The 26,833-nt window shown below is 43.9% G+C and overlaps 2 protein-coding genes across 3 annotated transcripts; both read left to right on the top strand.

Annotated features, from left to right (window-relative positions):
• Positions 1 to 18,163: 18,163 nt before the first annotated feature.
• Positions 18,164 to 23,182, top strand: LOC120655556. The gene is made up of 4 exons (XM_039933426.1): positions 18,164 to 18,443; positions 18,858 to 19,256; positions 21,462 to 21,879; positions 22,772 to 23,182. Exons 1-4 carry the CDS (start codon positions 18,257 to 18,259, stop codon positions 22,959 to 22,961), a joined length of 1,194 nt encoding a protein of 397 aa, XP_039789360.1. The 5' UTR covers positions 18,164 to 18,256; the 3' UTR covers positions 22,962 to 23,182.
• A 599-nt stretch (positions 23,183 to 23,781) lies between these two features.
• On the top strand, positions 23,782 to 26,630 carry LOC120655555 (gametogenetin-like). Of its 2 annotated transcripts, XM_039933425.1 has the most exons (3): positions 23,793 to 24,578; positions 24,702 to 24,805; positions 26,334 to 26,630. In XM_039933425.1, exons 1-3 carry the CDS (start codon positions 23,849 to 23,851, stop codon positions 26,382 to 26,384), a joined length of 885 nt encoding a protein of 294 aa, XP_039789359.1. In that variant the 5' UTR covers positions 23,793 to 23,848; the 3' UTR covers positions 26,385 to 26,630. The 2 variants fall into 2 exon arrangements, with proteins under 2 accessions (XP_039789358.1, XP_039789359.1); XM_039933424.1 differs by having other exon boundaries at positions 23,782 to 24,805.
• The last annotated feature ends 203 nt before the right edge of the window (positions 26,631 to 26,833 follow it).

Genomic DNA, 26,833 nt, shown 5'->3' with positions numbered 1-26,833 from the left:
TGCAATGGCATTATCTCTCCCAGCAACAGCCTCATTAAGCCCCTGAATCTGAGTGTCTCTCAGGCTAAGACTTCGCTGAAAAGTCTGGGCCAAGTCCATCACCTGATTCATATGCCTCTGCTGAAGGATCTGATAGTGGTACTGGGCATTCGTATACCTAATCACCGCCTGGATAGTCTCATTAGCCACATCTCCAGATAAGTGACCAAAGTGGGTGGTCCTAAAGAGCCACTCTGCGCTGCCATCATTGACTGCCAGAAACAAGCCAATAGGATAAGCAGCCACTTCATTCAGATGGTGCTCACAGAAGGTGGTAATAACTTTGAGGGCAGCTGCCTCAAAAGCGTCCTCAAGGTGATATCCAACCACCTCAATCTCAATAGGCGGCCAAGCCAAAGTGGGGTGCTGAGGAATGGTCATGGTGGCACTGCACTTCTGAACTCCATCCTCAGAAAACTGTCGTCCCTTGTACCGGGGTGATTCTGGGTAGTGGAAAATATGAAGCGTATCCCACAAAATCCTAGGAAAGCCCTCCCAGTACAGGCAATCAGTATGAGCATATCCATCATCATCCCAGAAGATACTCGGAAGGTCCGCCATCTAAATCAAAAAGATTCAAATGTGAGTTATATGATTATCTCAAGACTTTTCAAATAAAGCTTTTAAGAAGACTGCGGAAAAATGTGATTCTAATTCAAAAGATTATATGGTTTCACAAGACTCAGGAAGTAAACAAACCACAATTGGTACTGGTACATTTGTTGAGATTCTATGGAACAAAAAGATCACTATGACATCAAGATTGGGCTAAGGATGAAGGCATGACTCAATTCCATCTTTTACATCCAAGAAAGTCTAAGTGTTTCAATAAACTTGCTCCTAATATCAAGTTTTAACTCAACTTATTGTTTAATCATTCTAAGACATATTCATGAGGATCCACACTAGAAATTCCTTAAAAAGACTCATGTAACAAATTCAAATCCTAGGAATCAAATCAAACATCATCAAACTATGCATGCAAATTCTATTCGCCCTCAAAAGATAAACAATTGCCAACTATTATTGGGCTTACGCGGTTAGTACGGTGGCATAACTTAGATACGTCTCTCCCTATAATATCTAGTCGATAAATTCTAACCGTTCTTAACTTATCGAATCGTGGTTAGTGTACCAGAAGAAGATTGACAGAACATATATATACATTGAACCTTTCATGCCAGAACTCATGAAAGCATTCCCATACATTACCGCTCACTATAGAAGCGGCATCCATGCGTTCAACACGGCATGGACAGTGCTCATATGCTACCGAGGCAACGTATTTACGGGGTACTTTTACTCCCAATATAATCGACTGTTGGTCGGTATATTGGTAGCAGCTCAAGTAGGCCACTGCTTGAGCGCAGCATTCGGTTCGCATCACCGACGGGAAGGTCAGACTTGCTCAGCTGATAGTTGGTATATTGGCAGCACCTCAAGTAAGCCACTGCTTGAGGGCAGCGTTCGGCTCGCATCACCGACGGGTAGGTCAAGCTCTCTCAGTTGACTGAGGATTCTTACCATCTTACCTTCGCGTAGGTGTGTCGTTACAGAATGTAAAGTACTGAAAGAAAAGTACTGGAAGATAGTTATAAATAAACCATAAGTTAGATAGCCACCTAGTAACTCCCATAAATTTCCCTAGGGCTTTACATCCTAAGCACAATCCTTAACGAAATCAACGTAGTTTTATAAATACTTTGTTGGTCCAATTTTTTATGGAAATCAATTTTTAAGGTTCCAACACCTCTGGTGTACACTTGCAGCTCTGATACCAGCTATGGCAGAACCACCTGAATTATTCCGGCTCAAGTGCACTGGTCATCACCATAAAGGCAACACCGACTCAAACGCACTTCAAACGGAACAATCCTTGTACTTTTGTTTTTATGTCGAGTACTTCAATCCTGACATTTTTGCAGCAATGTGATCCTGGGATCTGGGGGTTCTGAAGGGAATACCTCCACAGCCTTCAAACGTACAAGCAATGATCCAGCACGTGTCACTGAAGTAGATGCTCGATCTGTTGAGGAAATGGCGGATTCCATGTTGCTGGATTCGCCGTTACCTGACGCAGAGGAGGAGCGGAGGCAACAGGAGGAGACCCTTATAGGTGAGCCCATTATGCCATCTCCTCCGAATTTGGATTTTCTTCTGTTTGTTCAGTTTTTTACTCGAAGAATTTTTCCCTAGGTCCTCACAATTAAAGGGATCCTGTGGGGAAAGTTGGAGATACGCCACATGTGGAGGCGTCACTTGTGGTGGGGGCAAACACCTCTGTTGTCACATCGGGAGGTGCCCCGCCACTGGTGGAGAGGATAAGACTTGCACAAGGGAACATGGACTTTGTGCAAAATCTTCTGGCAGTAAGTAATCATGTGATCGAGTACTTAATTTTTGTAGATCGAGTAGTTAAATATTGATCATTTGCTTCTGTGTTTTAAGGAGCTAGCGGAGCAGGGGAGAAGCAAGCCCTAGGACAACTCAGAGCTACTCGCTCTGAAAGATCAGGTGTCCAAGCTCACAGCTGAAAAGGTTGTTCTTGTGGAGAAGAACAAGAAAATCTCCAAAGAGAAATTTATAAGGAATCTCGCCCCGAGATTACAGGAAGAAAAGGAATGGAAAGATTTGATACCTGAATTTGTTCTAAGAAAGTCAGGAAAGTTTCTTTGGAGAAAACTTTCAGTCTCCCAAGTAGCTTCTTCCTCGGTATGATGATTCCACTGAATCTTGTACATTTTAACTTTCTCCCTTCTAGTACTTCTTTCTTTGGTGTCAAGAATCTTGATTGGATACTCCGTATAAGATAGATCGGATTCAATCTCGATATCTTGTGGCTCAAGGATCTCAGTAGGTACCCTGGTGCACTTCCGGAGTTGTGATACATGGAAGACATCATGAATGGCGGCCAACTGAGAAGGAAGACGAAGTCGGTAGGCAACTGGTCCACAAGTTTCGATAATTTCAAATGGTCCGATGTATCGGGGTGCTAATTTCCCTTTCACGCCAAAGCGTTGAACACCTCTAGTAGGAGATACTCGCAAATATACGAAATCCCCTACCTTGAATTGTAAAGGATCTCTTCTTTTGTCTGCATAACTTTTCTGTCTTGATTGGGCTGCTTTAAGATTAGTCTGGACAACTTTGACTTTCTCCTCTGCCTCAGAGACTAAATCTGGCCCAAAGATTTTGCGTTCTCCAGCTTGTGACCAACTCAAAGGAGTTCGACACCTTCGACCGTATAACTCTTCAAATGGTGCCATTTGCAAGCTGGATTGATAACTGTTATTGTAAGAGAATTCAGCTAGTGCTAGGCATTTGTCCCAGTTCTTGCCATATTGAATACCACACGCCCTCAACATGTCTTCAAGGATTTGATTGATTCGTTCAGTTTGCCCATCAGTTTGTGGATGATAAACTGAACTACGAATCAATTTTGTTCCAAGGGATTCTTGCAAACGGACTATTTGATCAAGATAGATCTCTGCATACTTCTTGGCATAATAAGTAGTATGAACCGGAATAAAATGGGCGCTCTTGGTGAGTCTATCAACGATTACTCAAATAGAATCATGCTTCTGCGAAGTGTTGGGTAAACCGACAATAAAATCCATACTGATGTCCTCCCATTTAAAGGATGGAATGGGTAAAGGTTGGAGAGTACCAGCTACTTTCAAGTGACTAGCTTTAACTCTTTGACAGACATCACACTCAGAAACATATCTGGCGATCTCTCTTTTCATTCGAGTCCACCAGAAATTTTGTTTAAGATCTTGGTACATCTTTGTACTACCCGGATGAATCGAAAACTTCGATAGATGGGCTTCGTCAAGAATTTGCTTTCTAAGCTGATGATTCTTGGGTACAACAAGTCGAGATTAAAACCATAACACTCCTCTATGATCCACTCGGAAACATTTGTACTTGGCTTCACCTTGGGATAACTTTTCCTTGATGATCTTGATACCCTCATCATGTAATTGTGTTATGATGATGCTATCATGAAGTGTGGGCTCAATAGATATATGGTTCAAACTTCCTTGAGGTACCATTTCTAGGTTTAACTTCATCATGTCCTGGCATAGAGTTTCATTGAATGGCTCTACAGATAGACAATGGCATTGTGACTTGCGGCTGAGTGCATCCGCAACCACATTAGCCTTTCCTGGATGATAGTGCACTTCTAGATCATAATCCTTTATCAACTCTAGCCAGCGTCTCTGTCTCATGTTGAGATCAGCTTGAGTGAAGATATATTTAAGGCTCTTATGGTCAGTGTAAATATTACAATGAGTTCCCATAAGATGATGTCTCCAAAGCTTAAGAGTGTGAATGACAGCTGCTAACTCCAGATCATGTGTTGGATAATTCTTCTCATGATTCCGGAGAGCTCTTGATGCATAAGCAATAACTCAGTTGTCTTGCATAAGCACACAACCAAGTCCCGTACCAGAAGCATCACAATAGACATCAAAAGGTTTGATACTGTCCGGTGTAGCCAACACTGGAGTAGTAGTGAGCCGAGTTTTGAGAGTTTGAAAGGCTTCTTCACATTTGTCATTCCAAACAAACTTCACTCCCTTCTTTAATAACTCCGTCATAGGCTTGGCTATTCTAGAGAAATCAGGAATGAATCGATGATAGTATCCAGCTAAACCAAGAAAACTGCGAATTTGATGAATTGAAGTAGGAGATTCCCAATCCATCACTTCTTGTACTTTAGTTGGATCAACGGATATATCATCACTGGAGATAGTATGGCCTAAGAATTTCACACTATCCAGCCAAAATTCACACTTGGAGAATTTGGCATAAAGATGATGATCTCGTAATCGTTGAAGAACGATACGCAAATGTTGCTCGTGCTCTTTTTCATTCTTGGAGTAGATCAAAATGTCATCAATGAACACCACGACGAATTTATCCAGTTCCGGCATGAAGACTGAATTCATCAGGTACATAAAATATGCTAGGGCGTTGGTAAGACCAAAAGACATAACCAGATATTCATAGAGTCCATATCTGGTCGAGAAAGCAGTCTTTGGAATATCACAAGGCTTGATCTTTATTTGATGGTAGCCAGAACAAAGACCAGGGGGCATTCCAGGCAAATCATTTGGAAATACATCCGCATACTCACACACAACAGGGATATCTTCAATCTTAACTTCTTTTGCGGCATAGGCACAAGAGTTGAAGCACTCTCGTTGTGGCAGATAGAGTGTGGTGGCTCCTTGATATGGTGAATCTATCTCGATAGCTCGGGAAGAAATATCTAATAGTACTTTATGTGTAGTCATCCAATTCATGCCCAGAATAACATCCATGCCTTCTAAATTCAACAAAATCAAATCTGTCTTTATCAATTTGCTACCCAACTTAATTGGTACTTGTCTAATGATTTGATTGGAAGCAATCTTCCCACCAGGAGTTGTTATCATAAAAGATCCCTTAGTATGACAAAAGTCCAATCCTATTCTTGCTCCAAATTTAGCACTTATAAGACTATGAGTTGCACCAGAATCAAATAATTTAACTGCGGGTTTATTGTGGATAGAGAAAGTACCCGTCAAGACTGGTGCTCCTTCTGGAAGGTCTGCAAGAGTAGTGAAGTTAACTCGCCCTTGCAGGACTTGCACCATTTGCCTCTTGCCCTTGCCCTTGTTGTTGTTCTGGTTGGAGTTCTGCCCTGGATTATTCTTTCTGGGCTGCGGACAATTCTTGGCAAAGTGAGAAGTACTGCCGCAGTTGAAGCATCGATTATTACCATTCCCACTATTGAACTGTGGGGCATTTGGCCTTGGGCTAAACTACTGCTGCTGCTGCTGAGGCACTGGAGGTCTGAATCCTCCTTGTTGCTGAGGCGGCCTAAAACAAGCCTGCCCACTGGGGCATTTCTCTGTGGAGGTCTAGGTGGAGTGTTCTGCACCAGACGATACCTCGGTGGCTGAGCACTCGAGGGCCCTGTTGGTGCCTTCCGCTTCTTCTCATCACAATGGGCAGCAATACAGTCTTCTTGAGTAATGGCCAGGTTGACCAGCTCATTGTAAGTGTTGGGCTGAACAAGGTTCAGGCGTTCCTTGAGCTTGGTAATGAGGCCACGACGAAAACGGTCACATTTCTTGGCATCAGTATCAGCATGATGGCCCGCATACTGGCACAGGTGATTGAAAGTCTGTGCATATTGTACAACAGTGCGGGTTCCTTGCTCTAGAACCAAGAACTCATTCAACTTTCTTTCAATCAGTCCCTCAGGAATATGATGTGATCTGAAGGCAGTTCTGAATTCCTCCCAAGATATGATATGTTCAGCAGGCTGCATCGCACAATAATGATCCCACCATATACGTGCAGGACCACAAAGTTGCTGAGCGGAAAAGTGGGCCTTGTTAGCGTCAGCACAAGGTACCGCTAGCAGAGCAAACTTGGAATTGATAGTACGGAGCCAAGCATCGGCGTCCAGTGGGTCATCAGCTTTGCTGAAAAGCGGAGGTTGGGTACCAAAGAATTCCTGGTAACCCGCTGGTTGTGCCTCCCGTCCTCCATGCTGTTGGCGTGGCTGATTTTGTTGCCCTTGGACTAGCTGGTGAAGTAATTCAGTTTGCATGGCCATTAATTCGGCCAGATTCGGCGGTGGTGGCGGTGGCTGCTGAGATCCACTACCACTCTCACGGCCGAAGCCTTCAGGCGTTCCACGAGTTTGACCAACCATCTGTAATTATGGAAGACATCCATTAGATACATTTCTCTTGCTCCCAAAATCAATGGTAAGTGCAATGATCATACATTGGATATCAAAATTAAATCAGCAGAATTTAACTAAATGCGGTGTAGCACAATATGCACAACACATATTTGTGCAACCCCTAAAACCCAGAATTGGTTAGCTGTTAGATGGCTTCATGCTCCATCGTATTGATACTCATTGTTGAGAGCAAAAGGGTAAAGAAGATAATCTAGCAATTCACTCTTCATCGTTCTGTGCTACGCTGCTAATCAACAGAAATCATAGAAGTGATTGGACTAAAAATATAGTCTCACAGATTCAATAGGCTAAATTTTGATGAGCACACATGCCACAAAACTTGCAACATCTTTAGTATTCATCAAACAGCCTAGAAATGCACAAATGAAGAGATTTGGCAAGTAGGAAGATCATGATTTCCAACTGGTAGTCGCTACTTATATTACATCCAAAGTAGCATTTTTCTTACACCCTAGCATCACACACCCTTTCCACATATAATACAACAAGTGGTACTCCTCCCTAGGGCTATTTTACAACATCTCTTCCCAATGTACATATGCTACAACAAGAGAAAACACAAACTATCTAGGACAAGTCTAAGGTGCCTAGAAGTCGTCGAGGTTGCCCACAGAAGAGGCACTGCCGGAAGAAGAGTCGTCCGGCTGAGGGTTAGGCTCAGCAAGTGCGTGCTCTGAAGCAATCTCTGAAACTCCCTCCATCTGCTTTGGATCCTCTTCTGCTGCTGCAGGCGCGGCTGGAACATCTAGTTGCTCCTGGAGCATACCAATATGGGCCAAAGCATCAGCCCAATCTGCTTGAAGCTCATGCACCTGCCCCTGAAGAAAACCAATAACTGTGTTGCGCTGCTCTATCTCAGCACCATGCTCCAAAGCCTGATGCTCAAACTGTGCAATGGCCTGATCCCTCCCAGCAACGGCATCCTGAAGTCCTTGAATCTGAGTATCCCTCAAACGAAGACCTCGCTGGAAGGACTGGGCTAAGTCTATCACCTACTCCATGTGTCGCTGCTGAAGTATCTGGTAGTGCGACTGAGCATTCATATATCTGACTACTGCCTGAATAGTCTCCTCAGCTACATCTCCAATTAAGTGCCCAAAGTGTGTGGTCCTGAAGAGCCACTCTGCCTTACCAGCATTGACTGCTGGAAATAAACCAATAGGATACGCAGCTACCTCCTCAGGATGGTGCTCACAAAAAGTAGTGATAGCTCTGAGAGCTGCCGTCTCAAAAGCGTCCACCAAACGATATCCCACCACCTCAATATCAATAGGTGGCCAATCCAAGGTGGGGTGCTGAGGAATGGACATGGTAACTCTGTTCTTCTGAATTCCATCCTCAGAAAACTGACGTCCCGTGTACTGGGGTGGATCTGGGTAGTGAAAGGTACGAAGTGTATCCCAAAGAATCCTCGGAAAACCCTCCCAGTACAGACAGTCGGTATGAGCATTTCCCTCCTCATCCCAAAAGATCTGGGGACAAGCCGCCATCTGAATCAAAAAGATTCAAATGTGAGTAATGTGATTATCTCAAGACTTCTCAAATAAAGCTTTAAGAAGACTGCAGTAAAACAAATGTGATTCTAATTCAAAAGATGATATGGTTCCAAACTCAGAAAATAATAAACCACAATTGGTACTGGTTCATCATTTGAGATTCTAAGGAATGAAAATATCCTTATAACAACAAGATGGGGCTTAGGATGAAGGCACGACTCGAAACCATCTTTTTCATCCAAGAAAGTCTAAGCATTTTAACAAGCATGCTCCTAAAATCAAAATTTAACTCACTCATGGTTTAAGCACACTAACACTTATCTATGAATATTCATACTAGAAATTCCTTAAAAAGCTTATGTAACATCTTCAAATACTAGGAACCAAAGTAAACATCAACCAAATATGCATGCTCGTCCTGACCGTCCTCACAAGATAAACAATTGCCAACTATCGTTGGGCTTACGTGGTTAGCACGGTGGCATACATAAATACGGCTCTCCCTACATAGCTAGTCGATACATTCTAACCGTTCTTAACTTATCGAATCGCGGTTAGTATACCTGCAAAAGATTGACAGAACATATATATATATATATATATATCCAATGAACCTTTCATGCCAGCACTCATGAAAGCGTCCCCAAACATTACCGCTCACTATAGAAGCGGCAGCCATACAATTCCCGCCGTATGGCCAACGTTAACATACGCTACTCGGAGGCGTATTCACAAGTTCCTTTACTCCCAATATAGTCGACCGAGGTCGATATATTGGCAGCAGCTCAAGTAGGCCACTGCTTGAGCGCAGCGTTCGGTTTGCATCGCCGACGAGAAGGTCAGACTCCCTCAGCTGACTGAGTACACTTTACTTCCAATATAGTCAACTAATAGTTGGTATATTGGGAGCACCTCAAGTAAGCCACTGCTTGAGGATAGTGTTCGGCTCGCATCACCGACGGGAAGGTCAGACTCCCTTAGCTGACTGAGGATCCTTACCTTCTTACCTCACGTAGGTGCGTCGTTACAAAAATTAAGGGTTGCTTGTGAGTACGGTTTTGACAAAATATAAAGTGCTGGAAGTCAAATAACATAAACCATACATAAATAGCCACCTAGTTATTCCCGTAAATTCCGTAGGACTTTACGTTCTATGCACAATCCTTAACGATTCCAACGTAGTTTTCCGAAATTCTTTGTTGTTCCAAATTTATACGGAAAACAATTTTTAAGGTTCCAATACCTCTGGTGTACACTTGTAGCTCTGATACCAGCTGTGGCAGAACCACCTGAATTATCCCGGCTCAAGTGCGCAGGCCATCACCATAAAGGCAACACCGGCTCAAACGCACTTCAAACAGAACAATTCTTGGTCTGTTGGGTAACGTCCCGATACAACCACCGGTTCTAGGATCGAACAAGCATACCCCGCACGAAGGCGAGTCCAGAGATATTACAACCATAATTTTTTTTTCAACACAGGCATAATAATAATTACAAACCAGTTCAAACCATTATTACAAAATCAACTTTAGTAAAATAGTTATACAAGCCTTAAGTGTAAAACTTCAGAGTTTAAAACAGCGGAAGATAAAACATGACGGCTACAACACATCGCAAAAGTATACCAGGCTAGCCCAAGCATGGTATCACTCGTCCTGGTCATTGCCGGCCGAAGACGTATCCCACTCTACGGACCAGCCAGGAGGCAACGAGCAAGGATAGGTCAAGCTAGCGATCTGATTCTCAAAACTCATACCTGAAAAAGGGTTTCAATAGCAAGGCTGAGTATTCTAATACTCAGCAAGACTTAACCGTCAATGGGTATACTAAACCCACTATAGCTGGACTATGCAGGGTTTGTGAGGCTCTGGTTTCCTTTTGCTGAAAAGCAATAAAGAATAGGTCCTTACTTTCCAATTTTAGCTTTCCAGATTCTAGTTGATTAACCATTCTATGTAAGCAACTACTATTCAACCATGGTAGAACTTTAAGCAAACATCAAAATTGAATATCATAATGTTGCTCTTATTACTCTGTGTGGCAAAGAGATCAAGCAGTCCCAAACTGTGGGAAGCAGACGATTCGAATCGAGTTTGTTAACCTGGCCAGGCAGACCTAACACACACGTTTGGAACACCATCGGGTCGTTCCCAAACAACCGTTTGCCTTTCTTTCCGGCTTGTGGACAGAGTCACTCTCCCCGACTACAGGGCACCAACTTCCTCCCTTGTAGCCGCGGTGTTGCGCAACATAAACATAAATAAAACCTATCTCTAAGAGAGAGTGAGAGGTAATATCCACTCCCCGGTCCAATTCGGCTACTAGGCTTACCGCATATCATATTTACGGCATGTGGCTAGTACGTTCAAAAACTTAACCAGCACTACCACACACCGCGACCTTAGCATGTTCATCAACACAGACGGGGTCTCACATAAGGTCATGATATCGAACACAACCCCAGTCCGTCGTCCTTATATTGACAACAGAAAGTAAACAAGCAATTCCTATAGAGCTCGCGAGTGACAGGCAATCACTCGACTTTTACCTGGTCCTATAAGCTTAGCAATTAATCGAACTCAGGTCTAGTGTTCAGTACATAGGTTCCTAGGATCATGCATCTAGGGTTTCAATTCAAATCCTAAGAACTGTAAATGCACAAGTAAGTAATAACAGTAAATGATAATGATTTGAAATATAGGTTATGTCCGGGGCTTGCCTTCTCGGTAGTCACTAACTATTTCAGTCCTGGGCTCTTCCGAACTTTGGTCCGGGGCTTCAGTTAGTACCGCAGTGTTCACTTGAGCTTCGAGATCACCTCCGTTAGACTCCGGGATCAGCTCGTACGTCCCGTCCGATAAGGCAGTCGTATCTATATGTAATGCAAGAACAGTATTATCAACACACTCACGATGTGGTGAAGCTAAGCAAACAAAATTAATACATACATGGGAAATCGTTTATAGAGTAGTTAATTAACAATTCTAACTACACAAGGCATCATGATCAACAGCACAAGAAAGTTATACTAACTTCATAAAGTGAGTGGTGGTTGATTCCTATAGTAATTAAATCAAGGTTTGCTAATAAATTAACAACTCAGAGCACAAACAGTAATAAATTTAGAATAAATTACCCTAAACAGAGTATGAACAGAGTAAGCCATCCTGTAAATTTCATGCTAAAACATGTAGTCATTTATTCATAAAAATTCAATCATTTAGACCACACCTAGAACAAGTTTGAATTACACAGATTAAAATAGAGCAAAACAGAAGCTCCAAATTTAACAGCAGGCCTACACAGGGATGAATTAGCTACTGTGAATTTTTCATGATTTTATCTACAAAGAATTAATTCTGAGAAAATAAACAAAACAGACATTAGATTAACAAGATTCATTTTTAGCTCCTGTTCTATTCATAAACTGGGGCTCAAACTTCATGTACAAGCTAAACTATTTAAAAAGATCACTCAGAAATATTTTCATGATTTATCATCAGAATATACTATTTATCATAATTAAAGTCTACTAAACAAATATTAAATCAAATAAATAGCTACACATGAGAACTGACCACAAAATATTTATAACAATACTAGTGTTACAAGAACAAACTACCATAAAAATTTCACTACAAGGCATGGCTTCAAGCAACAGTTAAGAAAAAGATAAAACAACTAGTCTTTATTTACCTAGTGACACAAAACCATTTATACAGCAAAAACTTTCAACAAACAACCATAATATTTTGATTCTACTGCAAAGAGCTTTGCACAAGGATTCCAAAACATCAAGATTTTCCTTTTTCTGAATTTTCTATGAATTTCTATAGAATTTCAAAGTTCTCAGCAAAAATAACAAAGAAGTCCCTAAAGATACTATTCATATGTGTCACGGTCTATTCAAACAACCCCCTGGGGTTTTTTTTCTTTGAACCCCGAGGTCCTTGGCCGCAGGGGAGAACAGGGGAAAGGGCGCCGGCCATTACCGGCGGCTAAGCTCGCCGGCGGCGAGGGTTGGGTTGGGGAAAACGAAGAGTAGAACGAGATCTACCCGATGGTGGTCTTCTTGGGGCTCGGGGTGGCCGGATTGGAGGTTCCCCGCAGAGCAGTTGCTCCGGCGGCGACGACTAGCGGTGGAGGCGGCGTTCCGGTGAGGTAGAAGTGGCGTGGAGTGGCCGGGGAGCTTCACCTCGACATGAGGGAGCTAGTGGGGTGCTTGATTTGGGCAGAGGAAGGAAGGAGGAGCGGCTCCACAGCGAGCAGGGCGGCGGCGGAGCTCGGCTACGACGGCGAGGGGGCTCCGGTGGGTTCTGGGCAAGAAGGAGTTGTCCGTGAGCTGCGCGGGAGTGAGGCAGATCGATTGGCGGGGTTAATTGAGGGCGAGAAAGGATGGAGGAGGGGTTTCCACGGTGAGGTCGAGTTTGCCGGGGTTCGAGCGGACGGCGGCGCTGTTCTGGGGATTAGGGTCGGGGAACTGGAGAGAGAGCGTGCGAGATAGAGTGAAGGGGTCTCCCTGGTGCTGCTACGCGCGAGAGTTGGAGGCCTGGGGCTCTGCAGCGAGCCCGCCACCGCGGCGGCTTCAGTGGCGGCCGCTGGGCGGTTCTGGGCGGCGTGGCGAGAGAAGGGAGCTCCAGCGCGCGGCCAAGAAGCGGTGGAGGAGGTGCAGCGCGACGCGTGGGTGGAGCTAGCAGGCAGGAGGTGGCCTCTGGCCGGCCCACGGCGGCGGGTAGCTCTGAACAGCGGCGGTTGTGAGAGAAAGCAGAGGAAGCAGGCTGGAGGTGGAGGAAAGGATTGATTTGCAATTTCCAAAAATTCCAGGGACCAGTCTGTAAACCAGCAATAACTTTTAAACTAAAGCTCAAATGAAAAAGTGCCCAACATGAAAGTTGTTCAACTTTTCAAGATCTACAACTTTGATGTTGTGCAAAAATTTATTTGATCAAAGATTCAAGAGCTAATTTTGAAAACATAAGAGGAATTTTGAATTCCAGGAATTTTGCCTTTTTCAATGCAATTTCACTTCAAATTTAGGCTGAATTGAAAAGATTCCTGCCATGTAATGATTACTCTACATTTTGCAAAAACACCCTCCACAAAAGCTATAATTGCACACCTTATTCAAATAAACTACAGAAAGGACCTTGCATAAAATCATAATTACACATATAACCTTTTAAATTTACAAGAAAATCCTTTTTCAAGTAAAAAGAGCACATGATGCATACAATAGATACACAACAACTGTGCAGACACCTAGGGTGTCACAAAGACTGTGCGAGAGATTTTTGGGTGCATGAAGCACTTGCGTTGGAGCATCTTGTTGATCTTGTCCCCTCCAATAAGCGCATCTGCATGGTGCTGACCACGAAACTTGCCCTAAGGATCAGTACTCACATGCTTGCGCTTCTTGAAGGATCCTTGGACGTTTGCTGGGATGCGGTAGTTGCAAGAAGGGCTATAAACCTCTATTTCATCATGCTCCATTTTTCTTGAGATGATCACATTGCACGCATCACGCCCAATGTTGATCACGTTGCGAAGATTGTTGTTGGACTAGTCATAGTTGTCTCCCTGCTGTTCTTGACGATGATCGGTGACATGCTAGCGCCTAAACGCTCGCTTTTGATTGCACACGCGGCGGCGCTCGTAAAGGTCCTCCGCCACAAGCTCGTCTTCCAGCCAAGGTTTTTTTACCGACCGGTGGGACAAAACCGCCGCCCACCGGTAGCGGTAAACCGGACCAGTTTGATCGGTTACCGGAAAAAATTGGCCAAATTCAAAATTCAAACCAAAAACTCATGTTCAACCGGTTCCTATCAGCTAGCCGACCGGTTTGACTGGTTTACCAGTCCGGTTTGACCGGTTAGTAGTCGGTTTGAGTGGTAACCGGTCGGTTTGAGTGGTAACCGGCCAAATTCAAATTTTTTCTTTTTTGGTTTAAATTCAAATGCCTGCAAAGTATACTAAATGAATGTTTGTATAACATATTTTAGCCTAAATGAACCCTCCAACCCTCTTTTGTACAACTTTTACATTATATTTGTATACTTTTGTATGCACGCTTTTTTTGTTTAACTTCAAATGCTCGCAAAGTATACTAAATGAACGAATATTTGAAAAAATTTGACACCATTAGATTCGTCACAACTTGAAGTATTTTTAGGAATTTTTTTGGGAATTTTTCATTTTTTGGAATTTAAATTTGAATTTTGAATTTGGGCCGGTTTGAAACCGGCCGGAACCGGAACCGGCCTGGACCGGTTTGACCGGTAACCGGACAAACTGGACCGGTTCCGGTCGGTATTTTTAACCCTGCTTCCAGCTGGATGGTAACTGTCACGGCTGGTGGAGCTAAGGGCGGGTCTTGACTTCGGTGATTACCGTGGGAGTGGCTTCCATGTCGTCGGAGAGGTACTCGTCGTAGTCATCGGAGTTGTAGTGGTCTAGGTTGAGGCGCTCCATCGAATCATCATCCGATTCGTGGAGTTCTGAGATGCGAACTATGAGGATTTCACGATAGAAGTCCTTGACCTCTTGGTCTTCTTTCCTTTCCGGCGGGTCTAACGAGACGCCTTCTTGGAATGTGAGCTCGTCGATTTGAGGGCCAAAGGTCTCAACAGATCGAATATTGAGCCCCGGCTCTTCCAAGCGTACCGTACGCCCTTTTGGTGTCGCATATATGACCAAGTTGGGCAGGGAGTCCTGATCGGTCTTGGAGTTCTTGATCGATTTGGTTTCAACTTCTTTGCTCTACTGGATTAGGTTGTCCAGCTCATCCTCCGAATCGCAGAAGTACTCGGAGTCTAAATCGATTAGGCCACCAATTTTAGAGTATGTGTGTGTTGGGTGAGGGAGAAGCGGGATGCCCATCTCTACTCGAAGGGCGTTCTCGTTCATCCAGTGTAGCCAGGATTGGGCAGGAGTTAATCCTTCTAGCTCTTTAGACCATGGCTTGTCGAAAATCGACTCGCTAGGCTTTTCTGGGGTTTTGGAAGTTTCTTCTTGCTTCTTGAGCTTGGCTTCCTCCCAGAGGATGTTGGCCATGTGTGGTGAGTGTGACATGGCATCCATGAACAAGTCGACGTTGTCTGACCAATCCTCGAGGTCATCATATGGTTCGAGGTTGTCGAGACATTCCATGAACTCGTCAAAGTCCTGATCGAATAAAGGATCAAAGATGTCGGTTGGTTCAGGAGTCCACTTGTGGACAAGCTTTGGTGAGGGATCCCGAGGTTTCCCTGAGAGAGGCGATCCCATCCGTTCAAGCTGGGGGTTTGCCTTCTCGGGTTTCTTGCAGGATCCCCCCGCCGATTCCTGTTTTTGTGTTGCAAAGTGCAATCAGCCATGTTGATGCAGACGATGAGCGAAGAATCAACTCGATCGATCCCTGAGAACATTTCACCCGACCGATCTTGTCGTGGGTTTGATGTTTCTAGGTTCTGCTGTGTCTTGGATGAGCCGAGAACGGATTCTGCAAGCTTGATGCATCCTTCAAGTGATCGTGAAACTCGATCTACTCCATCGAGTAGTTCTGAGATGATGATCTTAGGGCGTTTGATTGACTTGAGATAAGCCACGTATTTCCAAGAGTTTCAAAAATTAAAAATTTTCGGAATTGGAGTTTGCGTCGGACTCGGCTAACTCGTAAGGATGAGTTGGAGTCGACGCATTCTCAGCAGTTTCCGAATCGAGTGTGGGTGACGATTTTTTGCCGAGTTTAGACGTTTCGGCGGGTTGATCATCAAGTTTTGCTTCTGGTTCCTTGGGGGCAATCAGGTGGCTGGTAAAGCCGCCTGATCCATCGGCCGTGCAGGCCTAGGAACCAAAGACAATGGGTCGTGTCTTTCGGCACGAGATTGGCATCGCTTAATCCAACCATCGAGCTCGTGAGTGAACTCGTCGAATCCCCTACCTGGTGCGCTAGCTGTCGGTGTTTTGCCGCCAAGCCTGCTCAGGGATATACTTAGCAGTAGGATTGTAGGCAAGGGATCGACTAGCTCTGGAACTCACCGGTGCAAGAAACACAAGGATTTAGACAGGTTCGGGCCGTGAGGTGCGTAATACCCTACGTCATGTGTGGTTGCTTGTATTGCTTAGGTGTTGATGTGTTTTGAGGGGGTCCCTGCCCGCCCTTATATACTCTGGGAGTCAGGGTTATATGGAAAGTCCCAGCCGAGTATTGTTGGAGTCCTACTACAACCTGGTCGGATAGTTTCTTTGTACTACATCTAGTTCTGCGCCTATTTGGGTAGTTACAAAAGAGGTGAGGTACATCCATGCGCTATCCCTTACTCTAGAACATTCTATGCCTATGAGCAGTCCCGTTGCCTAGGATCTGACAGGGTACGGCTGCCCCGGTCTATAAATATAAAGGCTAAGGCCGATTGAGGGTATTTCCAATCGAATCAATACAATTTACATGTACTTTTGTTCTCTCAAACTCTAGACTTTTTCAAACCCTAGTTGATGGTCTTCCTGCGTCTTGATGGCGTCTGAAGGTGTTCTGAGTGGCCTGCCGACCTCAGAGCAACCCTAGCACCGTGAGCTCCGATGGAGTCCCTCCCGAGCTCGTGTTTCTAGGTTTCACGAGGTGTTCTGCACAGACTGGTCAGACCGCTCGTTGCAACCGGTCATACCGGTTCACGCAGAGCATCGTCAGTGTTGATTGTTTTGACGATCGTTCGCGTGTTCTAACGCATTCGAGTGTGTTTGGCGCAAATTAGTTTCAACACATCTCTTGAGGAGTTTCACAAAAAAGGTGGAGTGAAGCTAGTTTTTGGTGAAGTAGAGTGGAGCTAGGTGAGATGTTTGGGTATTTTTTATGGAGTGGAGCAAATTTAGGGCGTGTTTGGGAGCACTCCAACTCTAGAAAAATAACTCCAGAGTAGCAACTCCATATTTTTGCAGCTCCACTCTACAAACTCCAGAAAAATATAGATCTGATGAACATGTTTGGCAAATAACATGACTCCAGCTCTAGAAATTAGATTTTTGTTATGACTACTATGTTGTACCCTTGTGAATAGGGCCACACGTCAGCCTCTCTTCTTCTCCCCTCGTCTTCCTCCTCTGCTTTCATAGTTTCACCCATGGGAGGATTCGACGTCGGAGAGTAGGAGCAGCAGGAGCGGTGGCGGCGGCTGCCCGTGGTCGCGCGCCCCAGCTAGCGCGTGGCAGGTGGAGTGTAACCTGGCGAGGTCGTCGGCGCAGTCCTGGTGCGGTCATCGGCGCAGGGGAGACCGCCGAAGACTACAACGCCCAGGTTGGCGTGGGGGAGGCAGCCTGGAACGGTCCCCGAAGCCGATGAGGGGTATGGCTGTGCAGAGATAGATCTCGACGACATCCGGGACCTCCTTTGCTAGGATCCATGGCCGCCGGAGGGTGCTGCAGCGCTTGTAACCCTTTCCCCTAGGGGCGGCTGCTCGGAATAGGGAGGGGAACAGTGCAGGGAGGGAGAAGACAGAGCGCTCTTTTTTTTTTTCTCGCGAAGCGGTAACTGTGTAACCAGTGGCAAACAAATATTTTTGGAGCTCCTCAAGAGTACCTCTTGAGGAGCTCCAAGAAAAATGTGGAGTTGGCCCTTAACTCTAGTTTTTTTTAGAGTTGTTGCTGGAGCTAGACGTGTTCGGCATGATATATTGATGGAGATGTTGGAGTTTCTGAAGTGGAACTCTGCCAAACACACCTAGTGAAGCAGAATACTTTAGTAGAGCAGATCGGCCTTACAGTATTTTGACCTAGAATTGTGCTTGCTCTAGAGATGCTACGAGGGAAAATCGAACCCATCGAGAGGGGTGTATTTTGACCTAGAATTGTGCATGCTCTAGAATTGTAAGCGAGTGGGTACACCAACCACCAACTGGAACCCCATAGCAAACCCTAAACCCCCTTCTTCCGGAATCACTACCGCCCCTCCCTGTCCGCCCTCCCGGCCGTCGGCGCGATGCGACGCTTCTTCGCCCACCTGCACCGCCATACCCAAATCGTTCTCCCTCCCCCGCCTCGTAAACCCTCCCCAACCACCACCATCCCCTTCCTCGTACCCCGTCGCCTCCTCTCCGACGACGCCTCTCCCCCCGCCGCAGCGCAGCCGCCGCCGCCTCCGCGCTCCGCCGACGTCCCTAACCCAGGTACTCCCTTCGTCACTCCCCGCACTTCTTGATCGAATTAGCGGAGGAGAACTGCTCAGTCCAACTTCAAGGGGCACTGATTTGCGATGTTTTCCGGACTCGGGTATAGCCTTTGTGATATAGAATTCGAAGTGTCCACGCCGCCCCTTGCACACCACCTGCTCGACCGAATGAGCCACCCGAGGGAACGCTCTATGCAGCGAGCGTTTCGTACTTTCTGCAGTGAAATGCAACTTTTGGAATGGTACTGCCATGCACATGGCAATTGTTTGATGAAATGCTGCAGCCAGGTACTGTGCGCCAAATTCGTGCACGATACCTTGGCTTGCAATTGTATACCATACAAACCAATAAATATCAAGTATCAAGAATAAATGTTCTTGTTGACCCGATCAACAATGCCTCTAATTGCAGAGTTGAAGAATAGGTTGGAGACATACTATGGGGTGGATGAAGAGGTAGAGTTACCATCTGTGGCTGAGGCAGTTCTTGGGCGGAAGCTTGCTGGTGTCCACAGTGAGACCGATGATGACCTTATTGAGGAGCTACGCAGTCAGCCGGTCCCTGAGGTCCGTGACCGTGATTTTGAGTCCGACTTTGAGGAGATGCATGATACCGATGAGGAGCTAAATGATCTCTACAATGTGAGTGAGTATGTTGAGAAGAAGATCAAGAGTGATGAGTTCTTTAATATGGATGACACCAAGTGGGATGCTATGATCAAGGAGGCAACAGATAAGGGGCACCTCACTAACATGAAGGAGTGTGAGGATATCCTCGAGGACATGCTCCACTGGGACAAACTACTGCCTGGTAAGTTGGGCTCAATGATCTTTCTCCTTCTAGTATAAACCTTTAGCAAATGCAATAATTGATTATCTTGAACAGAAATTAGTGGATACAACATACAACATGGAAGCAAAGGATGAATCGTGGTTATTTTCTACAAAGTATTGAGACTACATAGGATTGATTTCACCAGTTGGTTCTGTAATTGTTAATTTGTTACATTCTGAAGAGTACCTTTTCATTTATATAAATTGAATTCTGTTGGATGTTTCAATTCCTTAAAATCAGGAAATTTTGATGACAAATTGATTGGATAATATTGTAATGAGATCCATATGTTATCTTGTAATTCAGTTTGGCTTTTATTCTTAGACTGCTAGATATAAAGTATAGAATATAGATGGGCTTGGCCATCTGAATTTCTTTGAAACTTAAACTTCTTTGCAGTGAATGTATTCATTAAATAGCAATTTCCTGTTACTTTTTGTTGTTCTAATAGATGAAGCTGTGTTTCAAAAGGCGGTCCCTAGGTGCTAGGTGGAGCAACACTACCTTGCCTAGCACCTAGGCCTTTTTGTTTCACCTAATCAAGTTTTGGACTTGATTTATATACAAAAGTGAGCTCAATGAACTGTGGTCATGGCATAACTAATTGGTGCATGATAATATCAAAATTTTGTCTTACTAATTATTATGCAATATTTCCTCTGTTTAACATGGCATTACTCTAGCCACCTGCAAAAAATACAAGTGCCTAATCACACCTAGGCGTTGGTCCTAGCTGAGCCTCACCGCCTGCCTAGTGCCTAGCGTATTTTTGGAAACATTGAGATCTAACTGTAGCCAAGTTTGAGAAATGTTACCCTAGAAGAGTACTGAACTACTGATGCTTCGTTTTGTTTCTTTTGACCTAGTGAGTGTTATTATTATTATTGTCTTGCTTGCAAGTTGCAAAGGAGAAAAAGAGAATGGTTTAATGGTCTGGTAGAGATTTATGCCTGTTTTGATTTAAAGGGAAAAAATCAGGATGTCATTTGCTGCCGCCCTAACTTCTATCAGCATATGTTGGTGCGTCTATGAACTATATTCACACCTATCATATTTGAGCCGAATTGTATGCTGCAGAATTTATTATGCTGGGCATTGTAGCACATAACGTAGTGATTTGTTTACTTAGTAGCTTTCGTCATTTGATTTATTTTGTGTCAGGAATGACGTCAACTATCTGTAGAATCCTGCCTTGTTAAACGATGTTGAACCTGTCCACATGATTCTATTTGTTAGCTCATTTTGGTATTTCCTTGATAATTTGAACTTTGATTTAATGAACTATATGTATTGAATTTTGCATCAGTTATTCAGTAGTTAGCACTTAACCCAAAATCCCAAATACGACTTAATGAATCTGATAACAACCAAAATGTATGCCAAAGGTAATTGTGGTGTTCCCGTGCCCAGTTGGGATACTCATTAGCTCCTTCAGATTTCAGCTAGATTGGTATGCAAGCTCCTCCTTTGAGGTGTTATATATTAGAATGTTCATGGAGTCATGGTGTTCAAGTAGTAGGTTGGTGCATTATTGGATAACCAGGCTATGCAGCATCTGCAGCAGTGCCATGGCCATCCTGCTCTTCATTGTTTCAGATGGTACAATGTGCCCCCCTCTGCAATTAGATCACATGCATCTACCTGTACTCTTATGTATGGTAGATCCAAAAAATTTCGAGGCTAACCACGTCAATCTACAATTTATAGATGCAGGAGACAGTAAGTATAGTTTCAAACAGTTGGAACTTCATACTGATCTTAAAAAATATAGCTAGAAACAAATTGAGAATTTGAACTTTTAGCTAGGTGTGGATCAAATAATCGAATCTATCACCATGAGATATATTGGACTTGCTATTACAGAAGTAGGCATTTGTCCAGGTTGTACTTTGTGGAATCAAGCATATCTTGTCTATAGAATATGCATCTTTGACTAAAAAGGTGTCCTTTCCTTTTGGTTTACATGTTTCTTTCCAGTATGGATGATACAAAGTTACAAACAGCCTAATTGTCTTTGTGTGCATGTTGAGCATCTTGGTGAATTTTTTTGGCACATACACTGTACTACTAATTATTTGAGTAGAATAGCTAATGCTCTGTTTTTTCTCATGTTTCTTTACAGTAGTTATTGTTATATTACTTATATTGTGTGTTTTTTCAAATTTCACATATTAAATAAAGATGAGATTAAGCAAAAGGTGGAGGCCAAATTTAACGAGTTGGGAGACATGTGTGAGAGGGGACAGATGGAACCTGAGCAGGCATACGACTTGTTCAAAGAATTTGAGGATAAGATGGTTGCTGAGTGCACAGAACTAATGGAAGAGGAGATGCCAACTGACCCAGATGAACTTACTGAAACAGGAAGTAAGAAAGTTGAGGTAGATGATCCACCTGGCGATGGACCTGTTCTAAGGTGGGAATCACAGATTGTGTTTGCTCCTAGTGGTGATGCATATCATCCCAAAAACAGAAAAGTCAAACTCAGTGTAACTGTGAAGGAATTGGGTCTTTCACGGCATGCTTTACGTCGGTTACGTGAAGTTGTTGGAAAGAGGTATAATTCTGGGAAAGATGAGCTCACAATAACCAGTGAAAGGTATGGTGGATTCCCTCTTGCATGATCAAATTAAGATTATGAAATGATGTGATGCGCGACATCCATCACTAAAATTTCCAATGAAGTCTTGCTCCTCTTATGAGTATTGGCCCTTTTTCATACGACTAATACTAATATGTTCATTGAATGTTGTGGTCGTCCACCCAAGAAATGTGGGATGGATCCTAATCCAAGTTGCAAGTCAAATGTTTGTCTAGAATCAAACGAAATGTGGAATTTGTCAAATGATGGTTGTAACTTATGACTTCATTTTCTTTATCTAATCATCAAACGAAACGTGGAATTTTAGATAAACATATTTTCTCAAAGCATCAAATTTCCTTTGCTAGGTGAAATACTTCTAATCTGACACACTTTTGGTTTCTGGTGGTCATTTCAGACACTTGTTTTTGTCTTGATATAATTATAACTTGATGAGATTAGCATATGTAACTTAGTACAACTTTCTCATTGGACATGATACACTGGACACTAAGGACAACAAACAAATTATGATGGATTTTTGTTGAAGATATAAGCATATAGTGGTTTTCATGCTGGAATACAAGATGACAATCTATTAAATTTTTTCAAATATATTAGTATGAATACTAAAATGTGGTGTTGTTGCGCTTGGGTGGGGCACAATGAGGCTTAGGAAGGCTTCATCTTTCATTCCTCCACCCACTAAAATATTGATCTCAGTACTTCAGTCTCATTCTTTGTTTGGATCCCTAAATATCAAGTTGAGAGGATAGTGAGCTCCAATCAATGATAATGTGTGTGTATTTCTAAAACTGCGTGGTATTATTTGTGGCTCTGCTTCATACTCATAGAACCATCTTGTTCTCCAGGATGATCCTTATTGCTGCAGTTTTATTTACTTTGGCAGGTTTGAACATCGGGAGGAAAACAGAAAAGATTGCTTAAGGACAATATATATTCTAATAGAAGATGCAATGAAAGCCAATAAACTTGTTGAGGATGCTAGAAATGCTTATGTAAAAGGAAGACTTGAGGCTAATCCTCAATTCATGGAACGTTTGAAGAGGAAGACAGAGAAATTGAGGGCAGCTGCATAAGGATTATTTTGGAGCTCCTCGTTGGAACAGATCCCCTTTTTCCTTTATCAACATGATGACTGTTCTATTTTCTCATTTTTACTGTTGGCTGTACCACAGAGGGAAAATAATATTTTTTGTGAACTTGTCATGCCCAAGCTGATCAGTTTGTTCGAGAGATTTGTGAGAAGACAATATCTTGATCATCTCGTATAACAAAGTCAACAAACATTTCCAGTTTATGCTTTTTGTTAAAAACTTTTGCTGCTCCTTTAATTTAAAGATGCTTAATTTCTTTGCAGAGGTTTGTAACTTACCAAAGTATAAAAATCTGGTGGCAATATGTCTATGTATTCAACTTCATTGATGATGCGTCTGACTCCCCGAATAAACAAGCTTATTTGACCTAATGCTATTCCTCATGCTCGACATCACAAAAGCTATTCCTTATCAAGAGACGGCCACATTCATGATGTTGGTGCGCAGTACATCATATTGTTTCCATAGGAGCAAAATGCTAATGCTATTCCTCAAGCTTGACATCACAAAAGCTTTTGATTTGTACCCTGAGAGCACTCATCAGGCTGCACCGATTAGAGAGAGTACATCGTCAATTCATTCAACATATTCCTAATGTCCAAAGCTCAGAATTAATAAAGTTAATAGGAGGGTCAGCTTGTAGCATACCTTTCTCGGAAGCCTTGTTGAATTAACGGGAAGGGAAATTTTAGCTTAATTGCAAGAGCTTAGGGGAAGCTGCTTGAGTAAGTGGATATTTATCTATACTATAAAGATCCAAAAGAATTGAAAATCACCTACACTAAGATCAAGCACTCTGTACCCTTCACAGCACCCCATCTATCAGACCCCGGCCCATTGGTCTGGAGGGGAAGACCGATGGTTTTTCGATGTTCCAGAGTGTTTCCGCCGAAAGTCGAATGTTTTTTTCACCGCGCGTCCACCTTACCCGCCCGCCGCACCCGCTCCAATCCCGCGCGTCCATCACGCAAGCACGCAGCCTTACCTCCCACCCCCGCCGCACACCTCCCAATCCCCTCGCCTGTGCAGATCCCATCCATCCCCGCCGCTCCTCCGACACCAGTCTTGCGACCCGCTCCGTCGCCGTCGCCGTCGCCGTCGCCGTCGCACGCGCGGGGAAGGGAGGCCTTCCTCTCCCGGGTCAACGCGCTCGCCGTTGTGCTCCATGCCCGCCTGGGCGTCTCCCGTGGCGATGTCGCGTTTGTCCTCGCGCCGCCCGGCGTCCACGTCCGGACGTCCCCGTGCTCTACTACGTGCTCATGTCCGTCGGCGCCGTCGTGTCCCCAGCCAATCCGACCCTCACTGCTGGCAAGATCTCCGGCCTCGTCGCGCTCTCTGGCCTTCCGTCGCCTTCGCCGTCAAGGCCACCGCAGGCAAGCTCCCTCCCCGGCAAAGGCGGTGCGCCCCCCTGCGTCGCGGGCTCGGCGGCCAAGCCGCTCCACCACGCGGCCACGGCTTTCACACCCTCCTGCGCCGCGGCCGCGGCCGCTCCACCGTGCGCAGACGCGGCGCGGCACTGGGGGTGGTGGCGCCGGGTTCATAAGCCCCTGGCTCTCCTCTGGAGAAGCTACACCGTCCACGCCACCCTCCAGAACACAGGTGCGCGAGCTCACCATTTCCATGGCGACTCATCACTTCGATCCGAGCAAAGGAGTGGATCGCCTCTTGTTCGTGCTTGCCTGGTTTGAAGATCCCAGTTGGATTCATCTGATGGCCGTGCAGAAGAACGAGAAGGCAAGGATGCGGCGGCGGCTGGTCCCCAACCTGGCCGAGCGTCTGCGGCTGTTCGACGCTGCCTCCTTCGCGCCGGCGATTGCCGGGTGCCTGTTCGTTTCTAGCAACCAATATTTCACACTTAATACCTGTCCCGGAAGAAGCTAGTCGGTACTAAATTTCGTTGGCTGCATAATTATATTGCTGCATGGGATGGGATTGTGCCCTCCACTAGGTACTAATTAGATTGAATTTTGTTCCTCCACTTAGTGAGGTTTGGTAATTACGGCTAATCTTGCTGGAAAGGCTCTGGCGTTGCTGTAGTTCATGAGGGCCTTTTACACTGAATCCTATCAAAAGGAGTACTAGATGGAGTGCTTACACACCGAAGTTTGAATCTGTCATGTATGCAATTTAATTGATGGTGGCGATGCACTAATGATTCATTTGGAGTCTTCAGATCTGTAGCTTAACTGATTAATATTCATTTGGAGGCTGAATACAGAGGGGTCGCTAACTTGTGACTGATGTGTATGACCACCATGTCATGACTAAGTCCACAATGTTTTACGATTCACCTAAATGGCTCGTCCATCTGTTTGCACAGGATCTCATCACTAATTGTTGTTAGTTAAGTAATGTACTTGTCAATCCCTGAGCCACGTACTGCCTATTTATAGGCCTCTATGCCAACACTATTACTGCTTTCAATCCATGGTTTTCTAAATTATCTGTCAATTTGCATCTGGATACATGTGCAATAGGTAGTTAGTGTGTAATGGTTGCAGATTTGGCTACATTATTTCTCTGCGAAAAACTTGGGATGGGTCAATGCTCAAGCACACTTATTTCATCAACAGTTTACCCCTACAGCTTCTAAGGTCTTTCTTGTAACTGTAACTCGTAGGATCAATTGCTATCCAAAGATTTTCCCTTTAGGCATCAAAGCTGTTGCAGACTAGGTGCACGGAAAAGGTTTAAAACTTAGTATATACTCAGATGCTGGGTAAGTAATCGTCTCATTTATAGATATGCAAATTCTTGATTCTGTTTGCTTCAAGTGATGGGAAAACATAACCCCAAGCCCATCAGGCTTTGCAGATGGATTATTCCATTCTGTGTTACTTTTACTTTTTGACTGCTGTTACCAGTGGTTTCACTCACCCGGATAGAAACCAGTCCATTGCTGCTCTTATTTGGTTGTTTGGATGGCAGTATCTGACTTTATTTGATATGCACGATTCATTGCCTCTACAAATCTACAGTATCTATAACTTGACTTTGAGTATGGCAGTTCATCACTGCCAGATTGTGATAGTTGGCGTCTTCTCCACTACTTGATATAAATTTTAAAATCCTAATAGTTTAATTTGCTCATTTTCTGACCCTCTATTTAAGTCTTTCCTTTAAGCTTGCTGTAAGGTTTTCCATTTATTTTTCTATGAAGCATTTTTTTGCTGCTAATAACATTCTCTCTACCCGTGATCAAAAGAATTATGACTAATAACATCAGCTGTTCATATGATCGCGCACCGACTATAAAGCACATTCTAACTATTTTTCTTAGTAGACTCTTCTCTGTTGTATGAGCATGAAGTAGCCATCTTTAATAGTGTTCTTGTGTGCATTTGTTTTCTTCTGGTTCTTTTGAGGAATCGAGTGATAAGTAGAGGGAGCAAGCTAAACAGTTGATGGATGAGCAATTATTATTTGTATTTCCATAATAGAACAGTTGATGGATGCCAATACCATTGTACCATAATAGATATCGAGATACTGATGTTGTTTATGTGATTGTGTCATTAGAACAAATTAGAGGAGCTTAAAATTTTTTAATATGGAATATATATAAGTTACTTTTTACGACAAGTTGCAACGTATCATGTAGGAAACTTCGATGGAAACTGTTAAATCTCATAATTATGTTAACATTGTGCAGCCCTATTTCAGTTTCATTGTTCTGCTCTTGTACTGAATATAGATCTTTTCAAATGGGCAACCTGTGTTGGTCCCTCATAACTAAGACCTCCTTGTGTGTTTCCACTGTATATCTTAAAAATATTTATTGCAACTAAAATTTAGTGTGGACATGTTTTTACGTAACATGATTTTTTAAACACGTGCCGCACGTGCATCCTACT

Source organism: Panicum virgatum, chromosome 1N (assembly GCF_016808335.1).
Source record: "Panicum virgatum strain AP13 chromosome 1N, P.virgatum_v5, whole genome shotgun sequence".
In the NCBI taxonomy this organism is placed as follows: domain Eukaryota; kingdom Viridiplantae; phylum Streptophyta; class Magnoliopsida; order Poales; family Poaceae; genus Panicum; species Panicum virgatum.
The sequence above is the reverse complement of the archived record's forward strand: the minus strand, read 5'-3'. Positions and strand labels throughout refer to the sequence as shown.

Coding starts and splice junctions, on each gene's coding strand:
- LOC120655556 (XM_039933426.1), top strand. CDS start 18,257: ATGCGACGCTTCTTCGCCCACCTGCACCGCCATACCCAAATCGTTCTC. Junction 19,257..21,461: donor CTGGGACAAACTACTGCCTG/GTAAGTTGGGCT, acceptor TATTAAATAAAG/ATGAGATTAAGCAAAAGGTG. Junction 21,880..22,771: donor CTCACAATAACCAGTGAAAG/GTATGGTGGATT, acceptor TTACTTTGGCAG/GTTTGAACATCGGGAGGAAA.
- LOC120655555 (XM_039933424.1), top strand. CDS start 23,838: ATGGTTTTTCGATGTTCCAGAGTGTTTCCGCCGAAAGTCGAATGTTTT.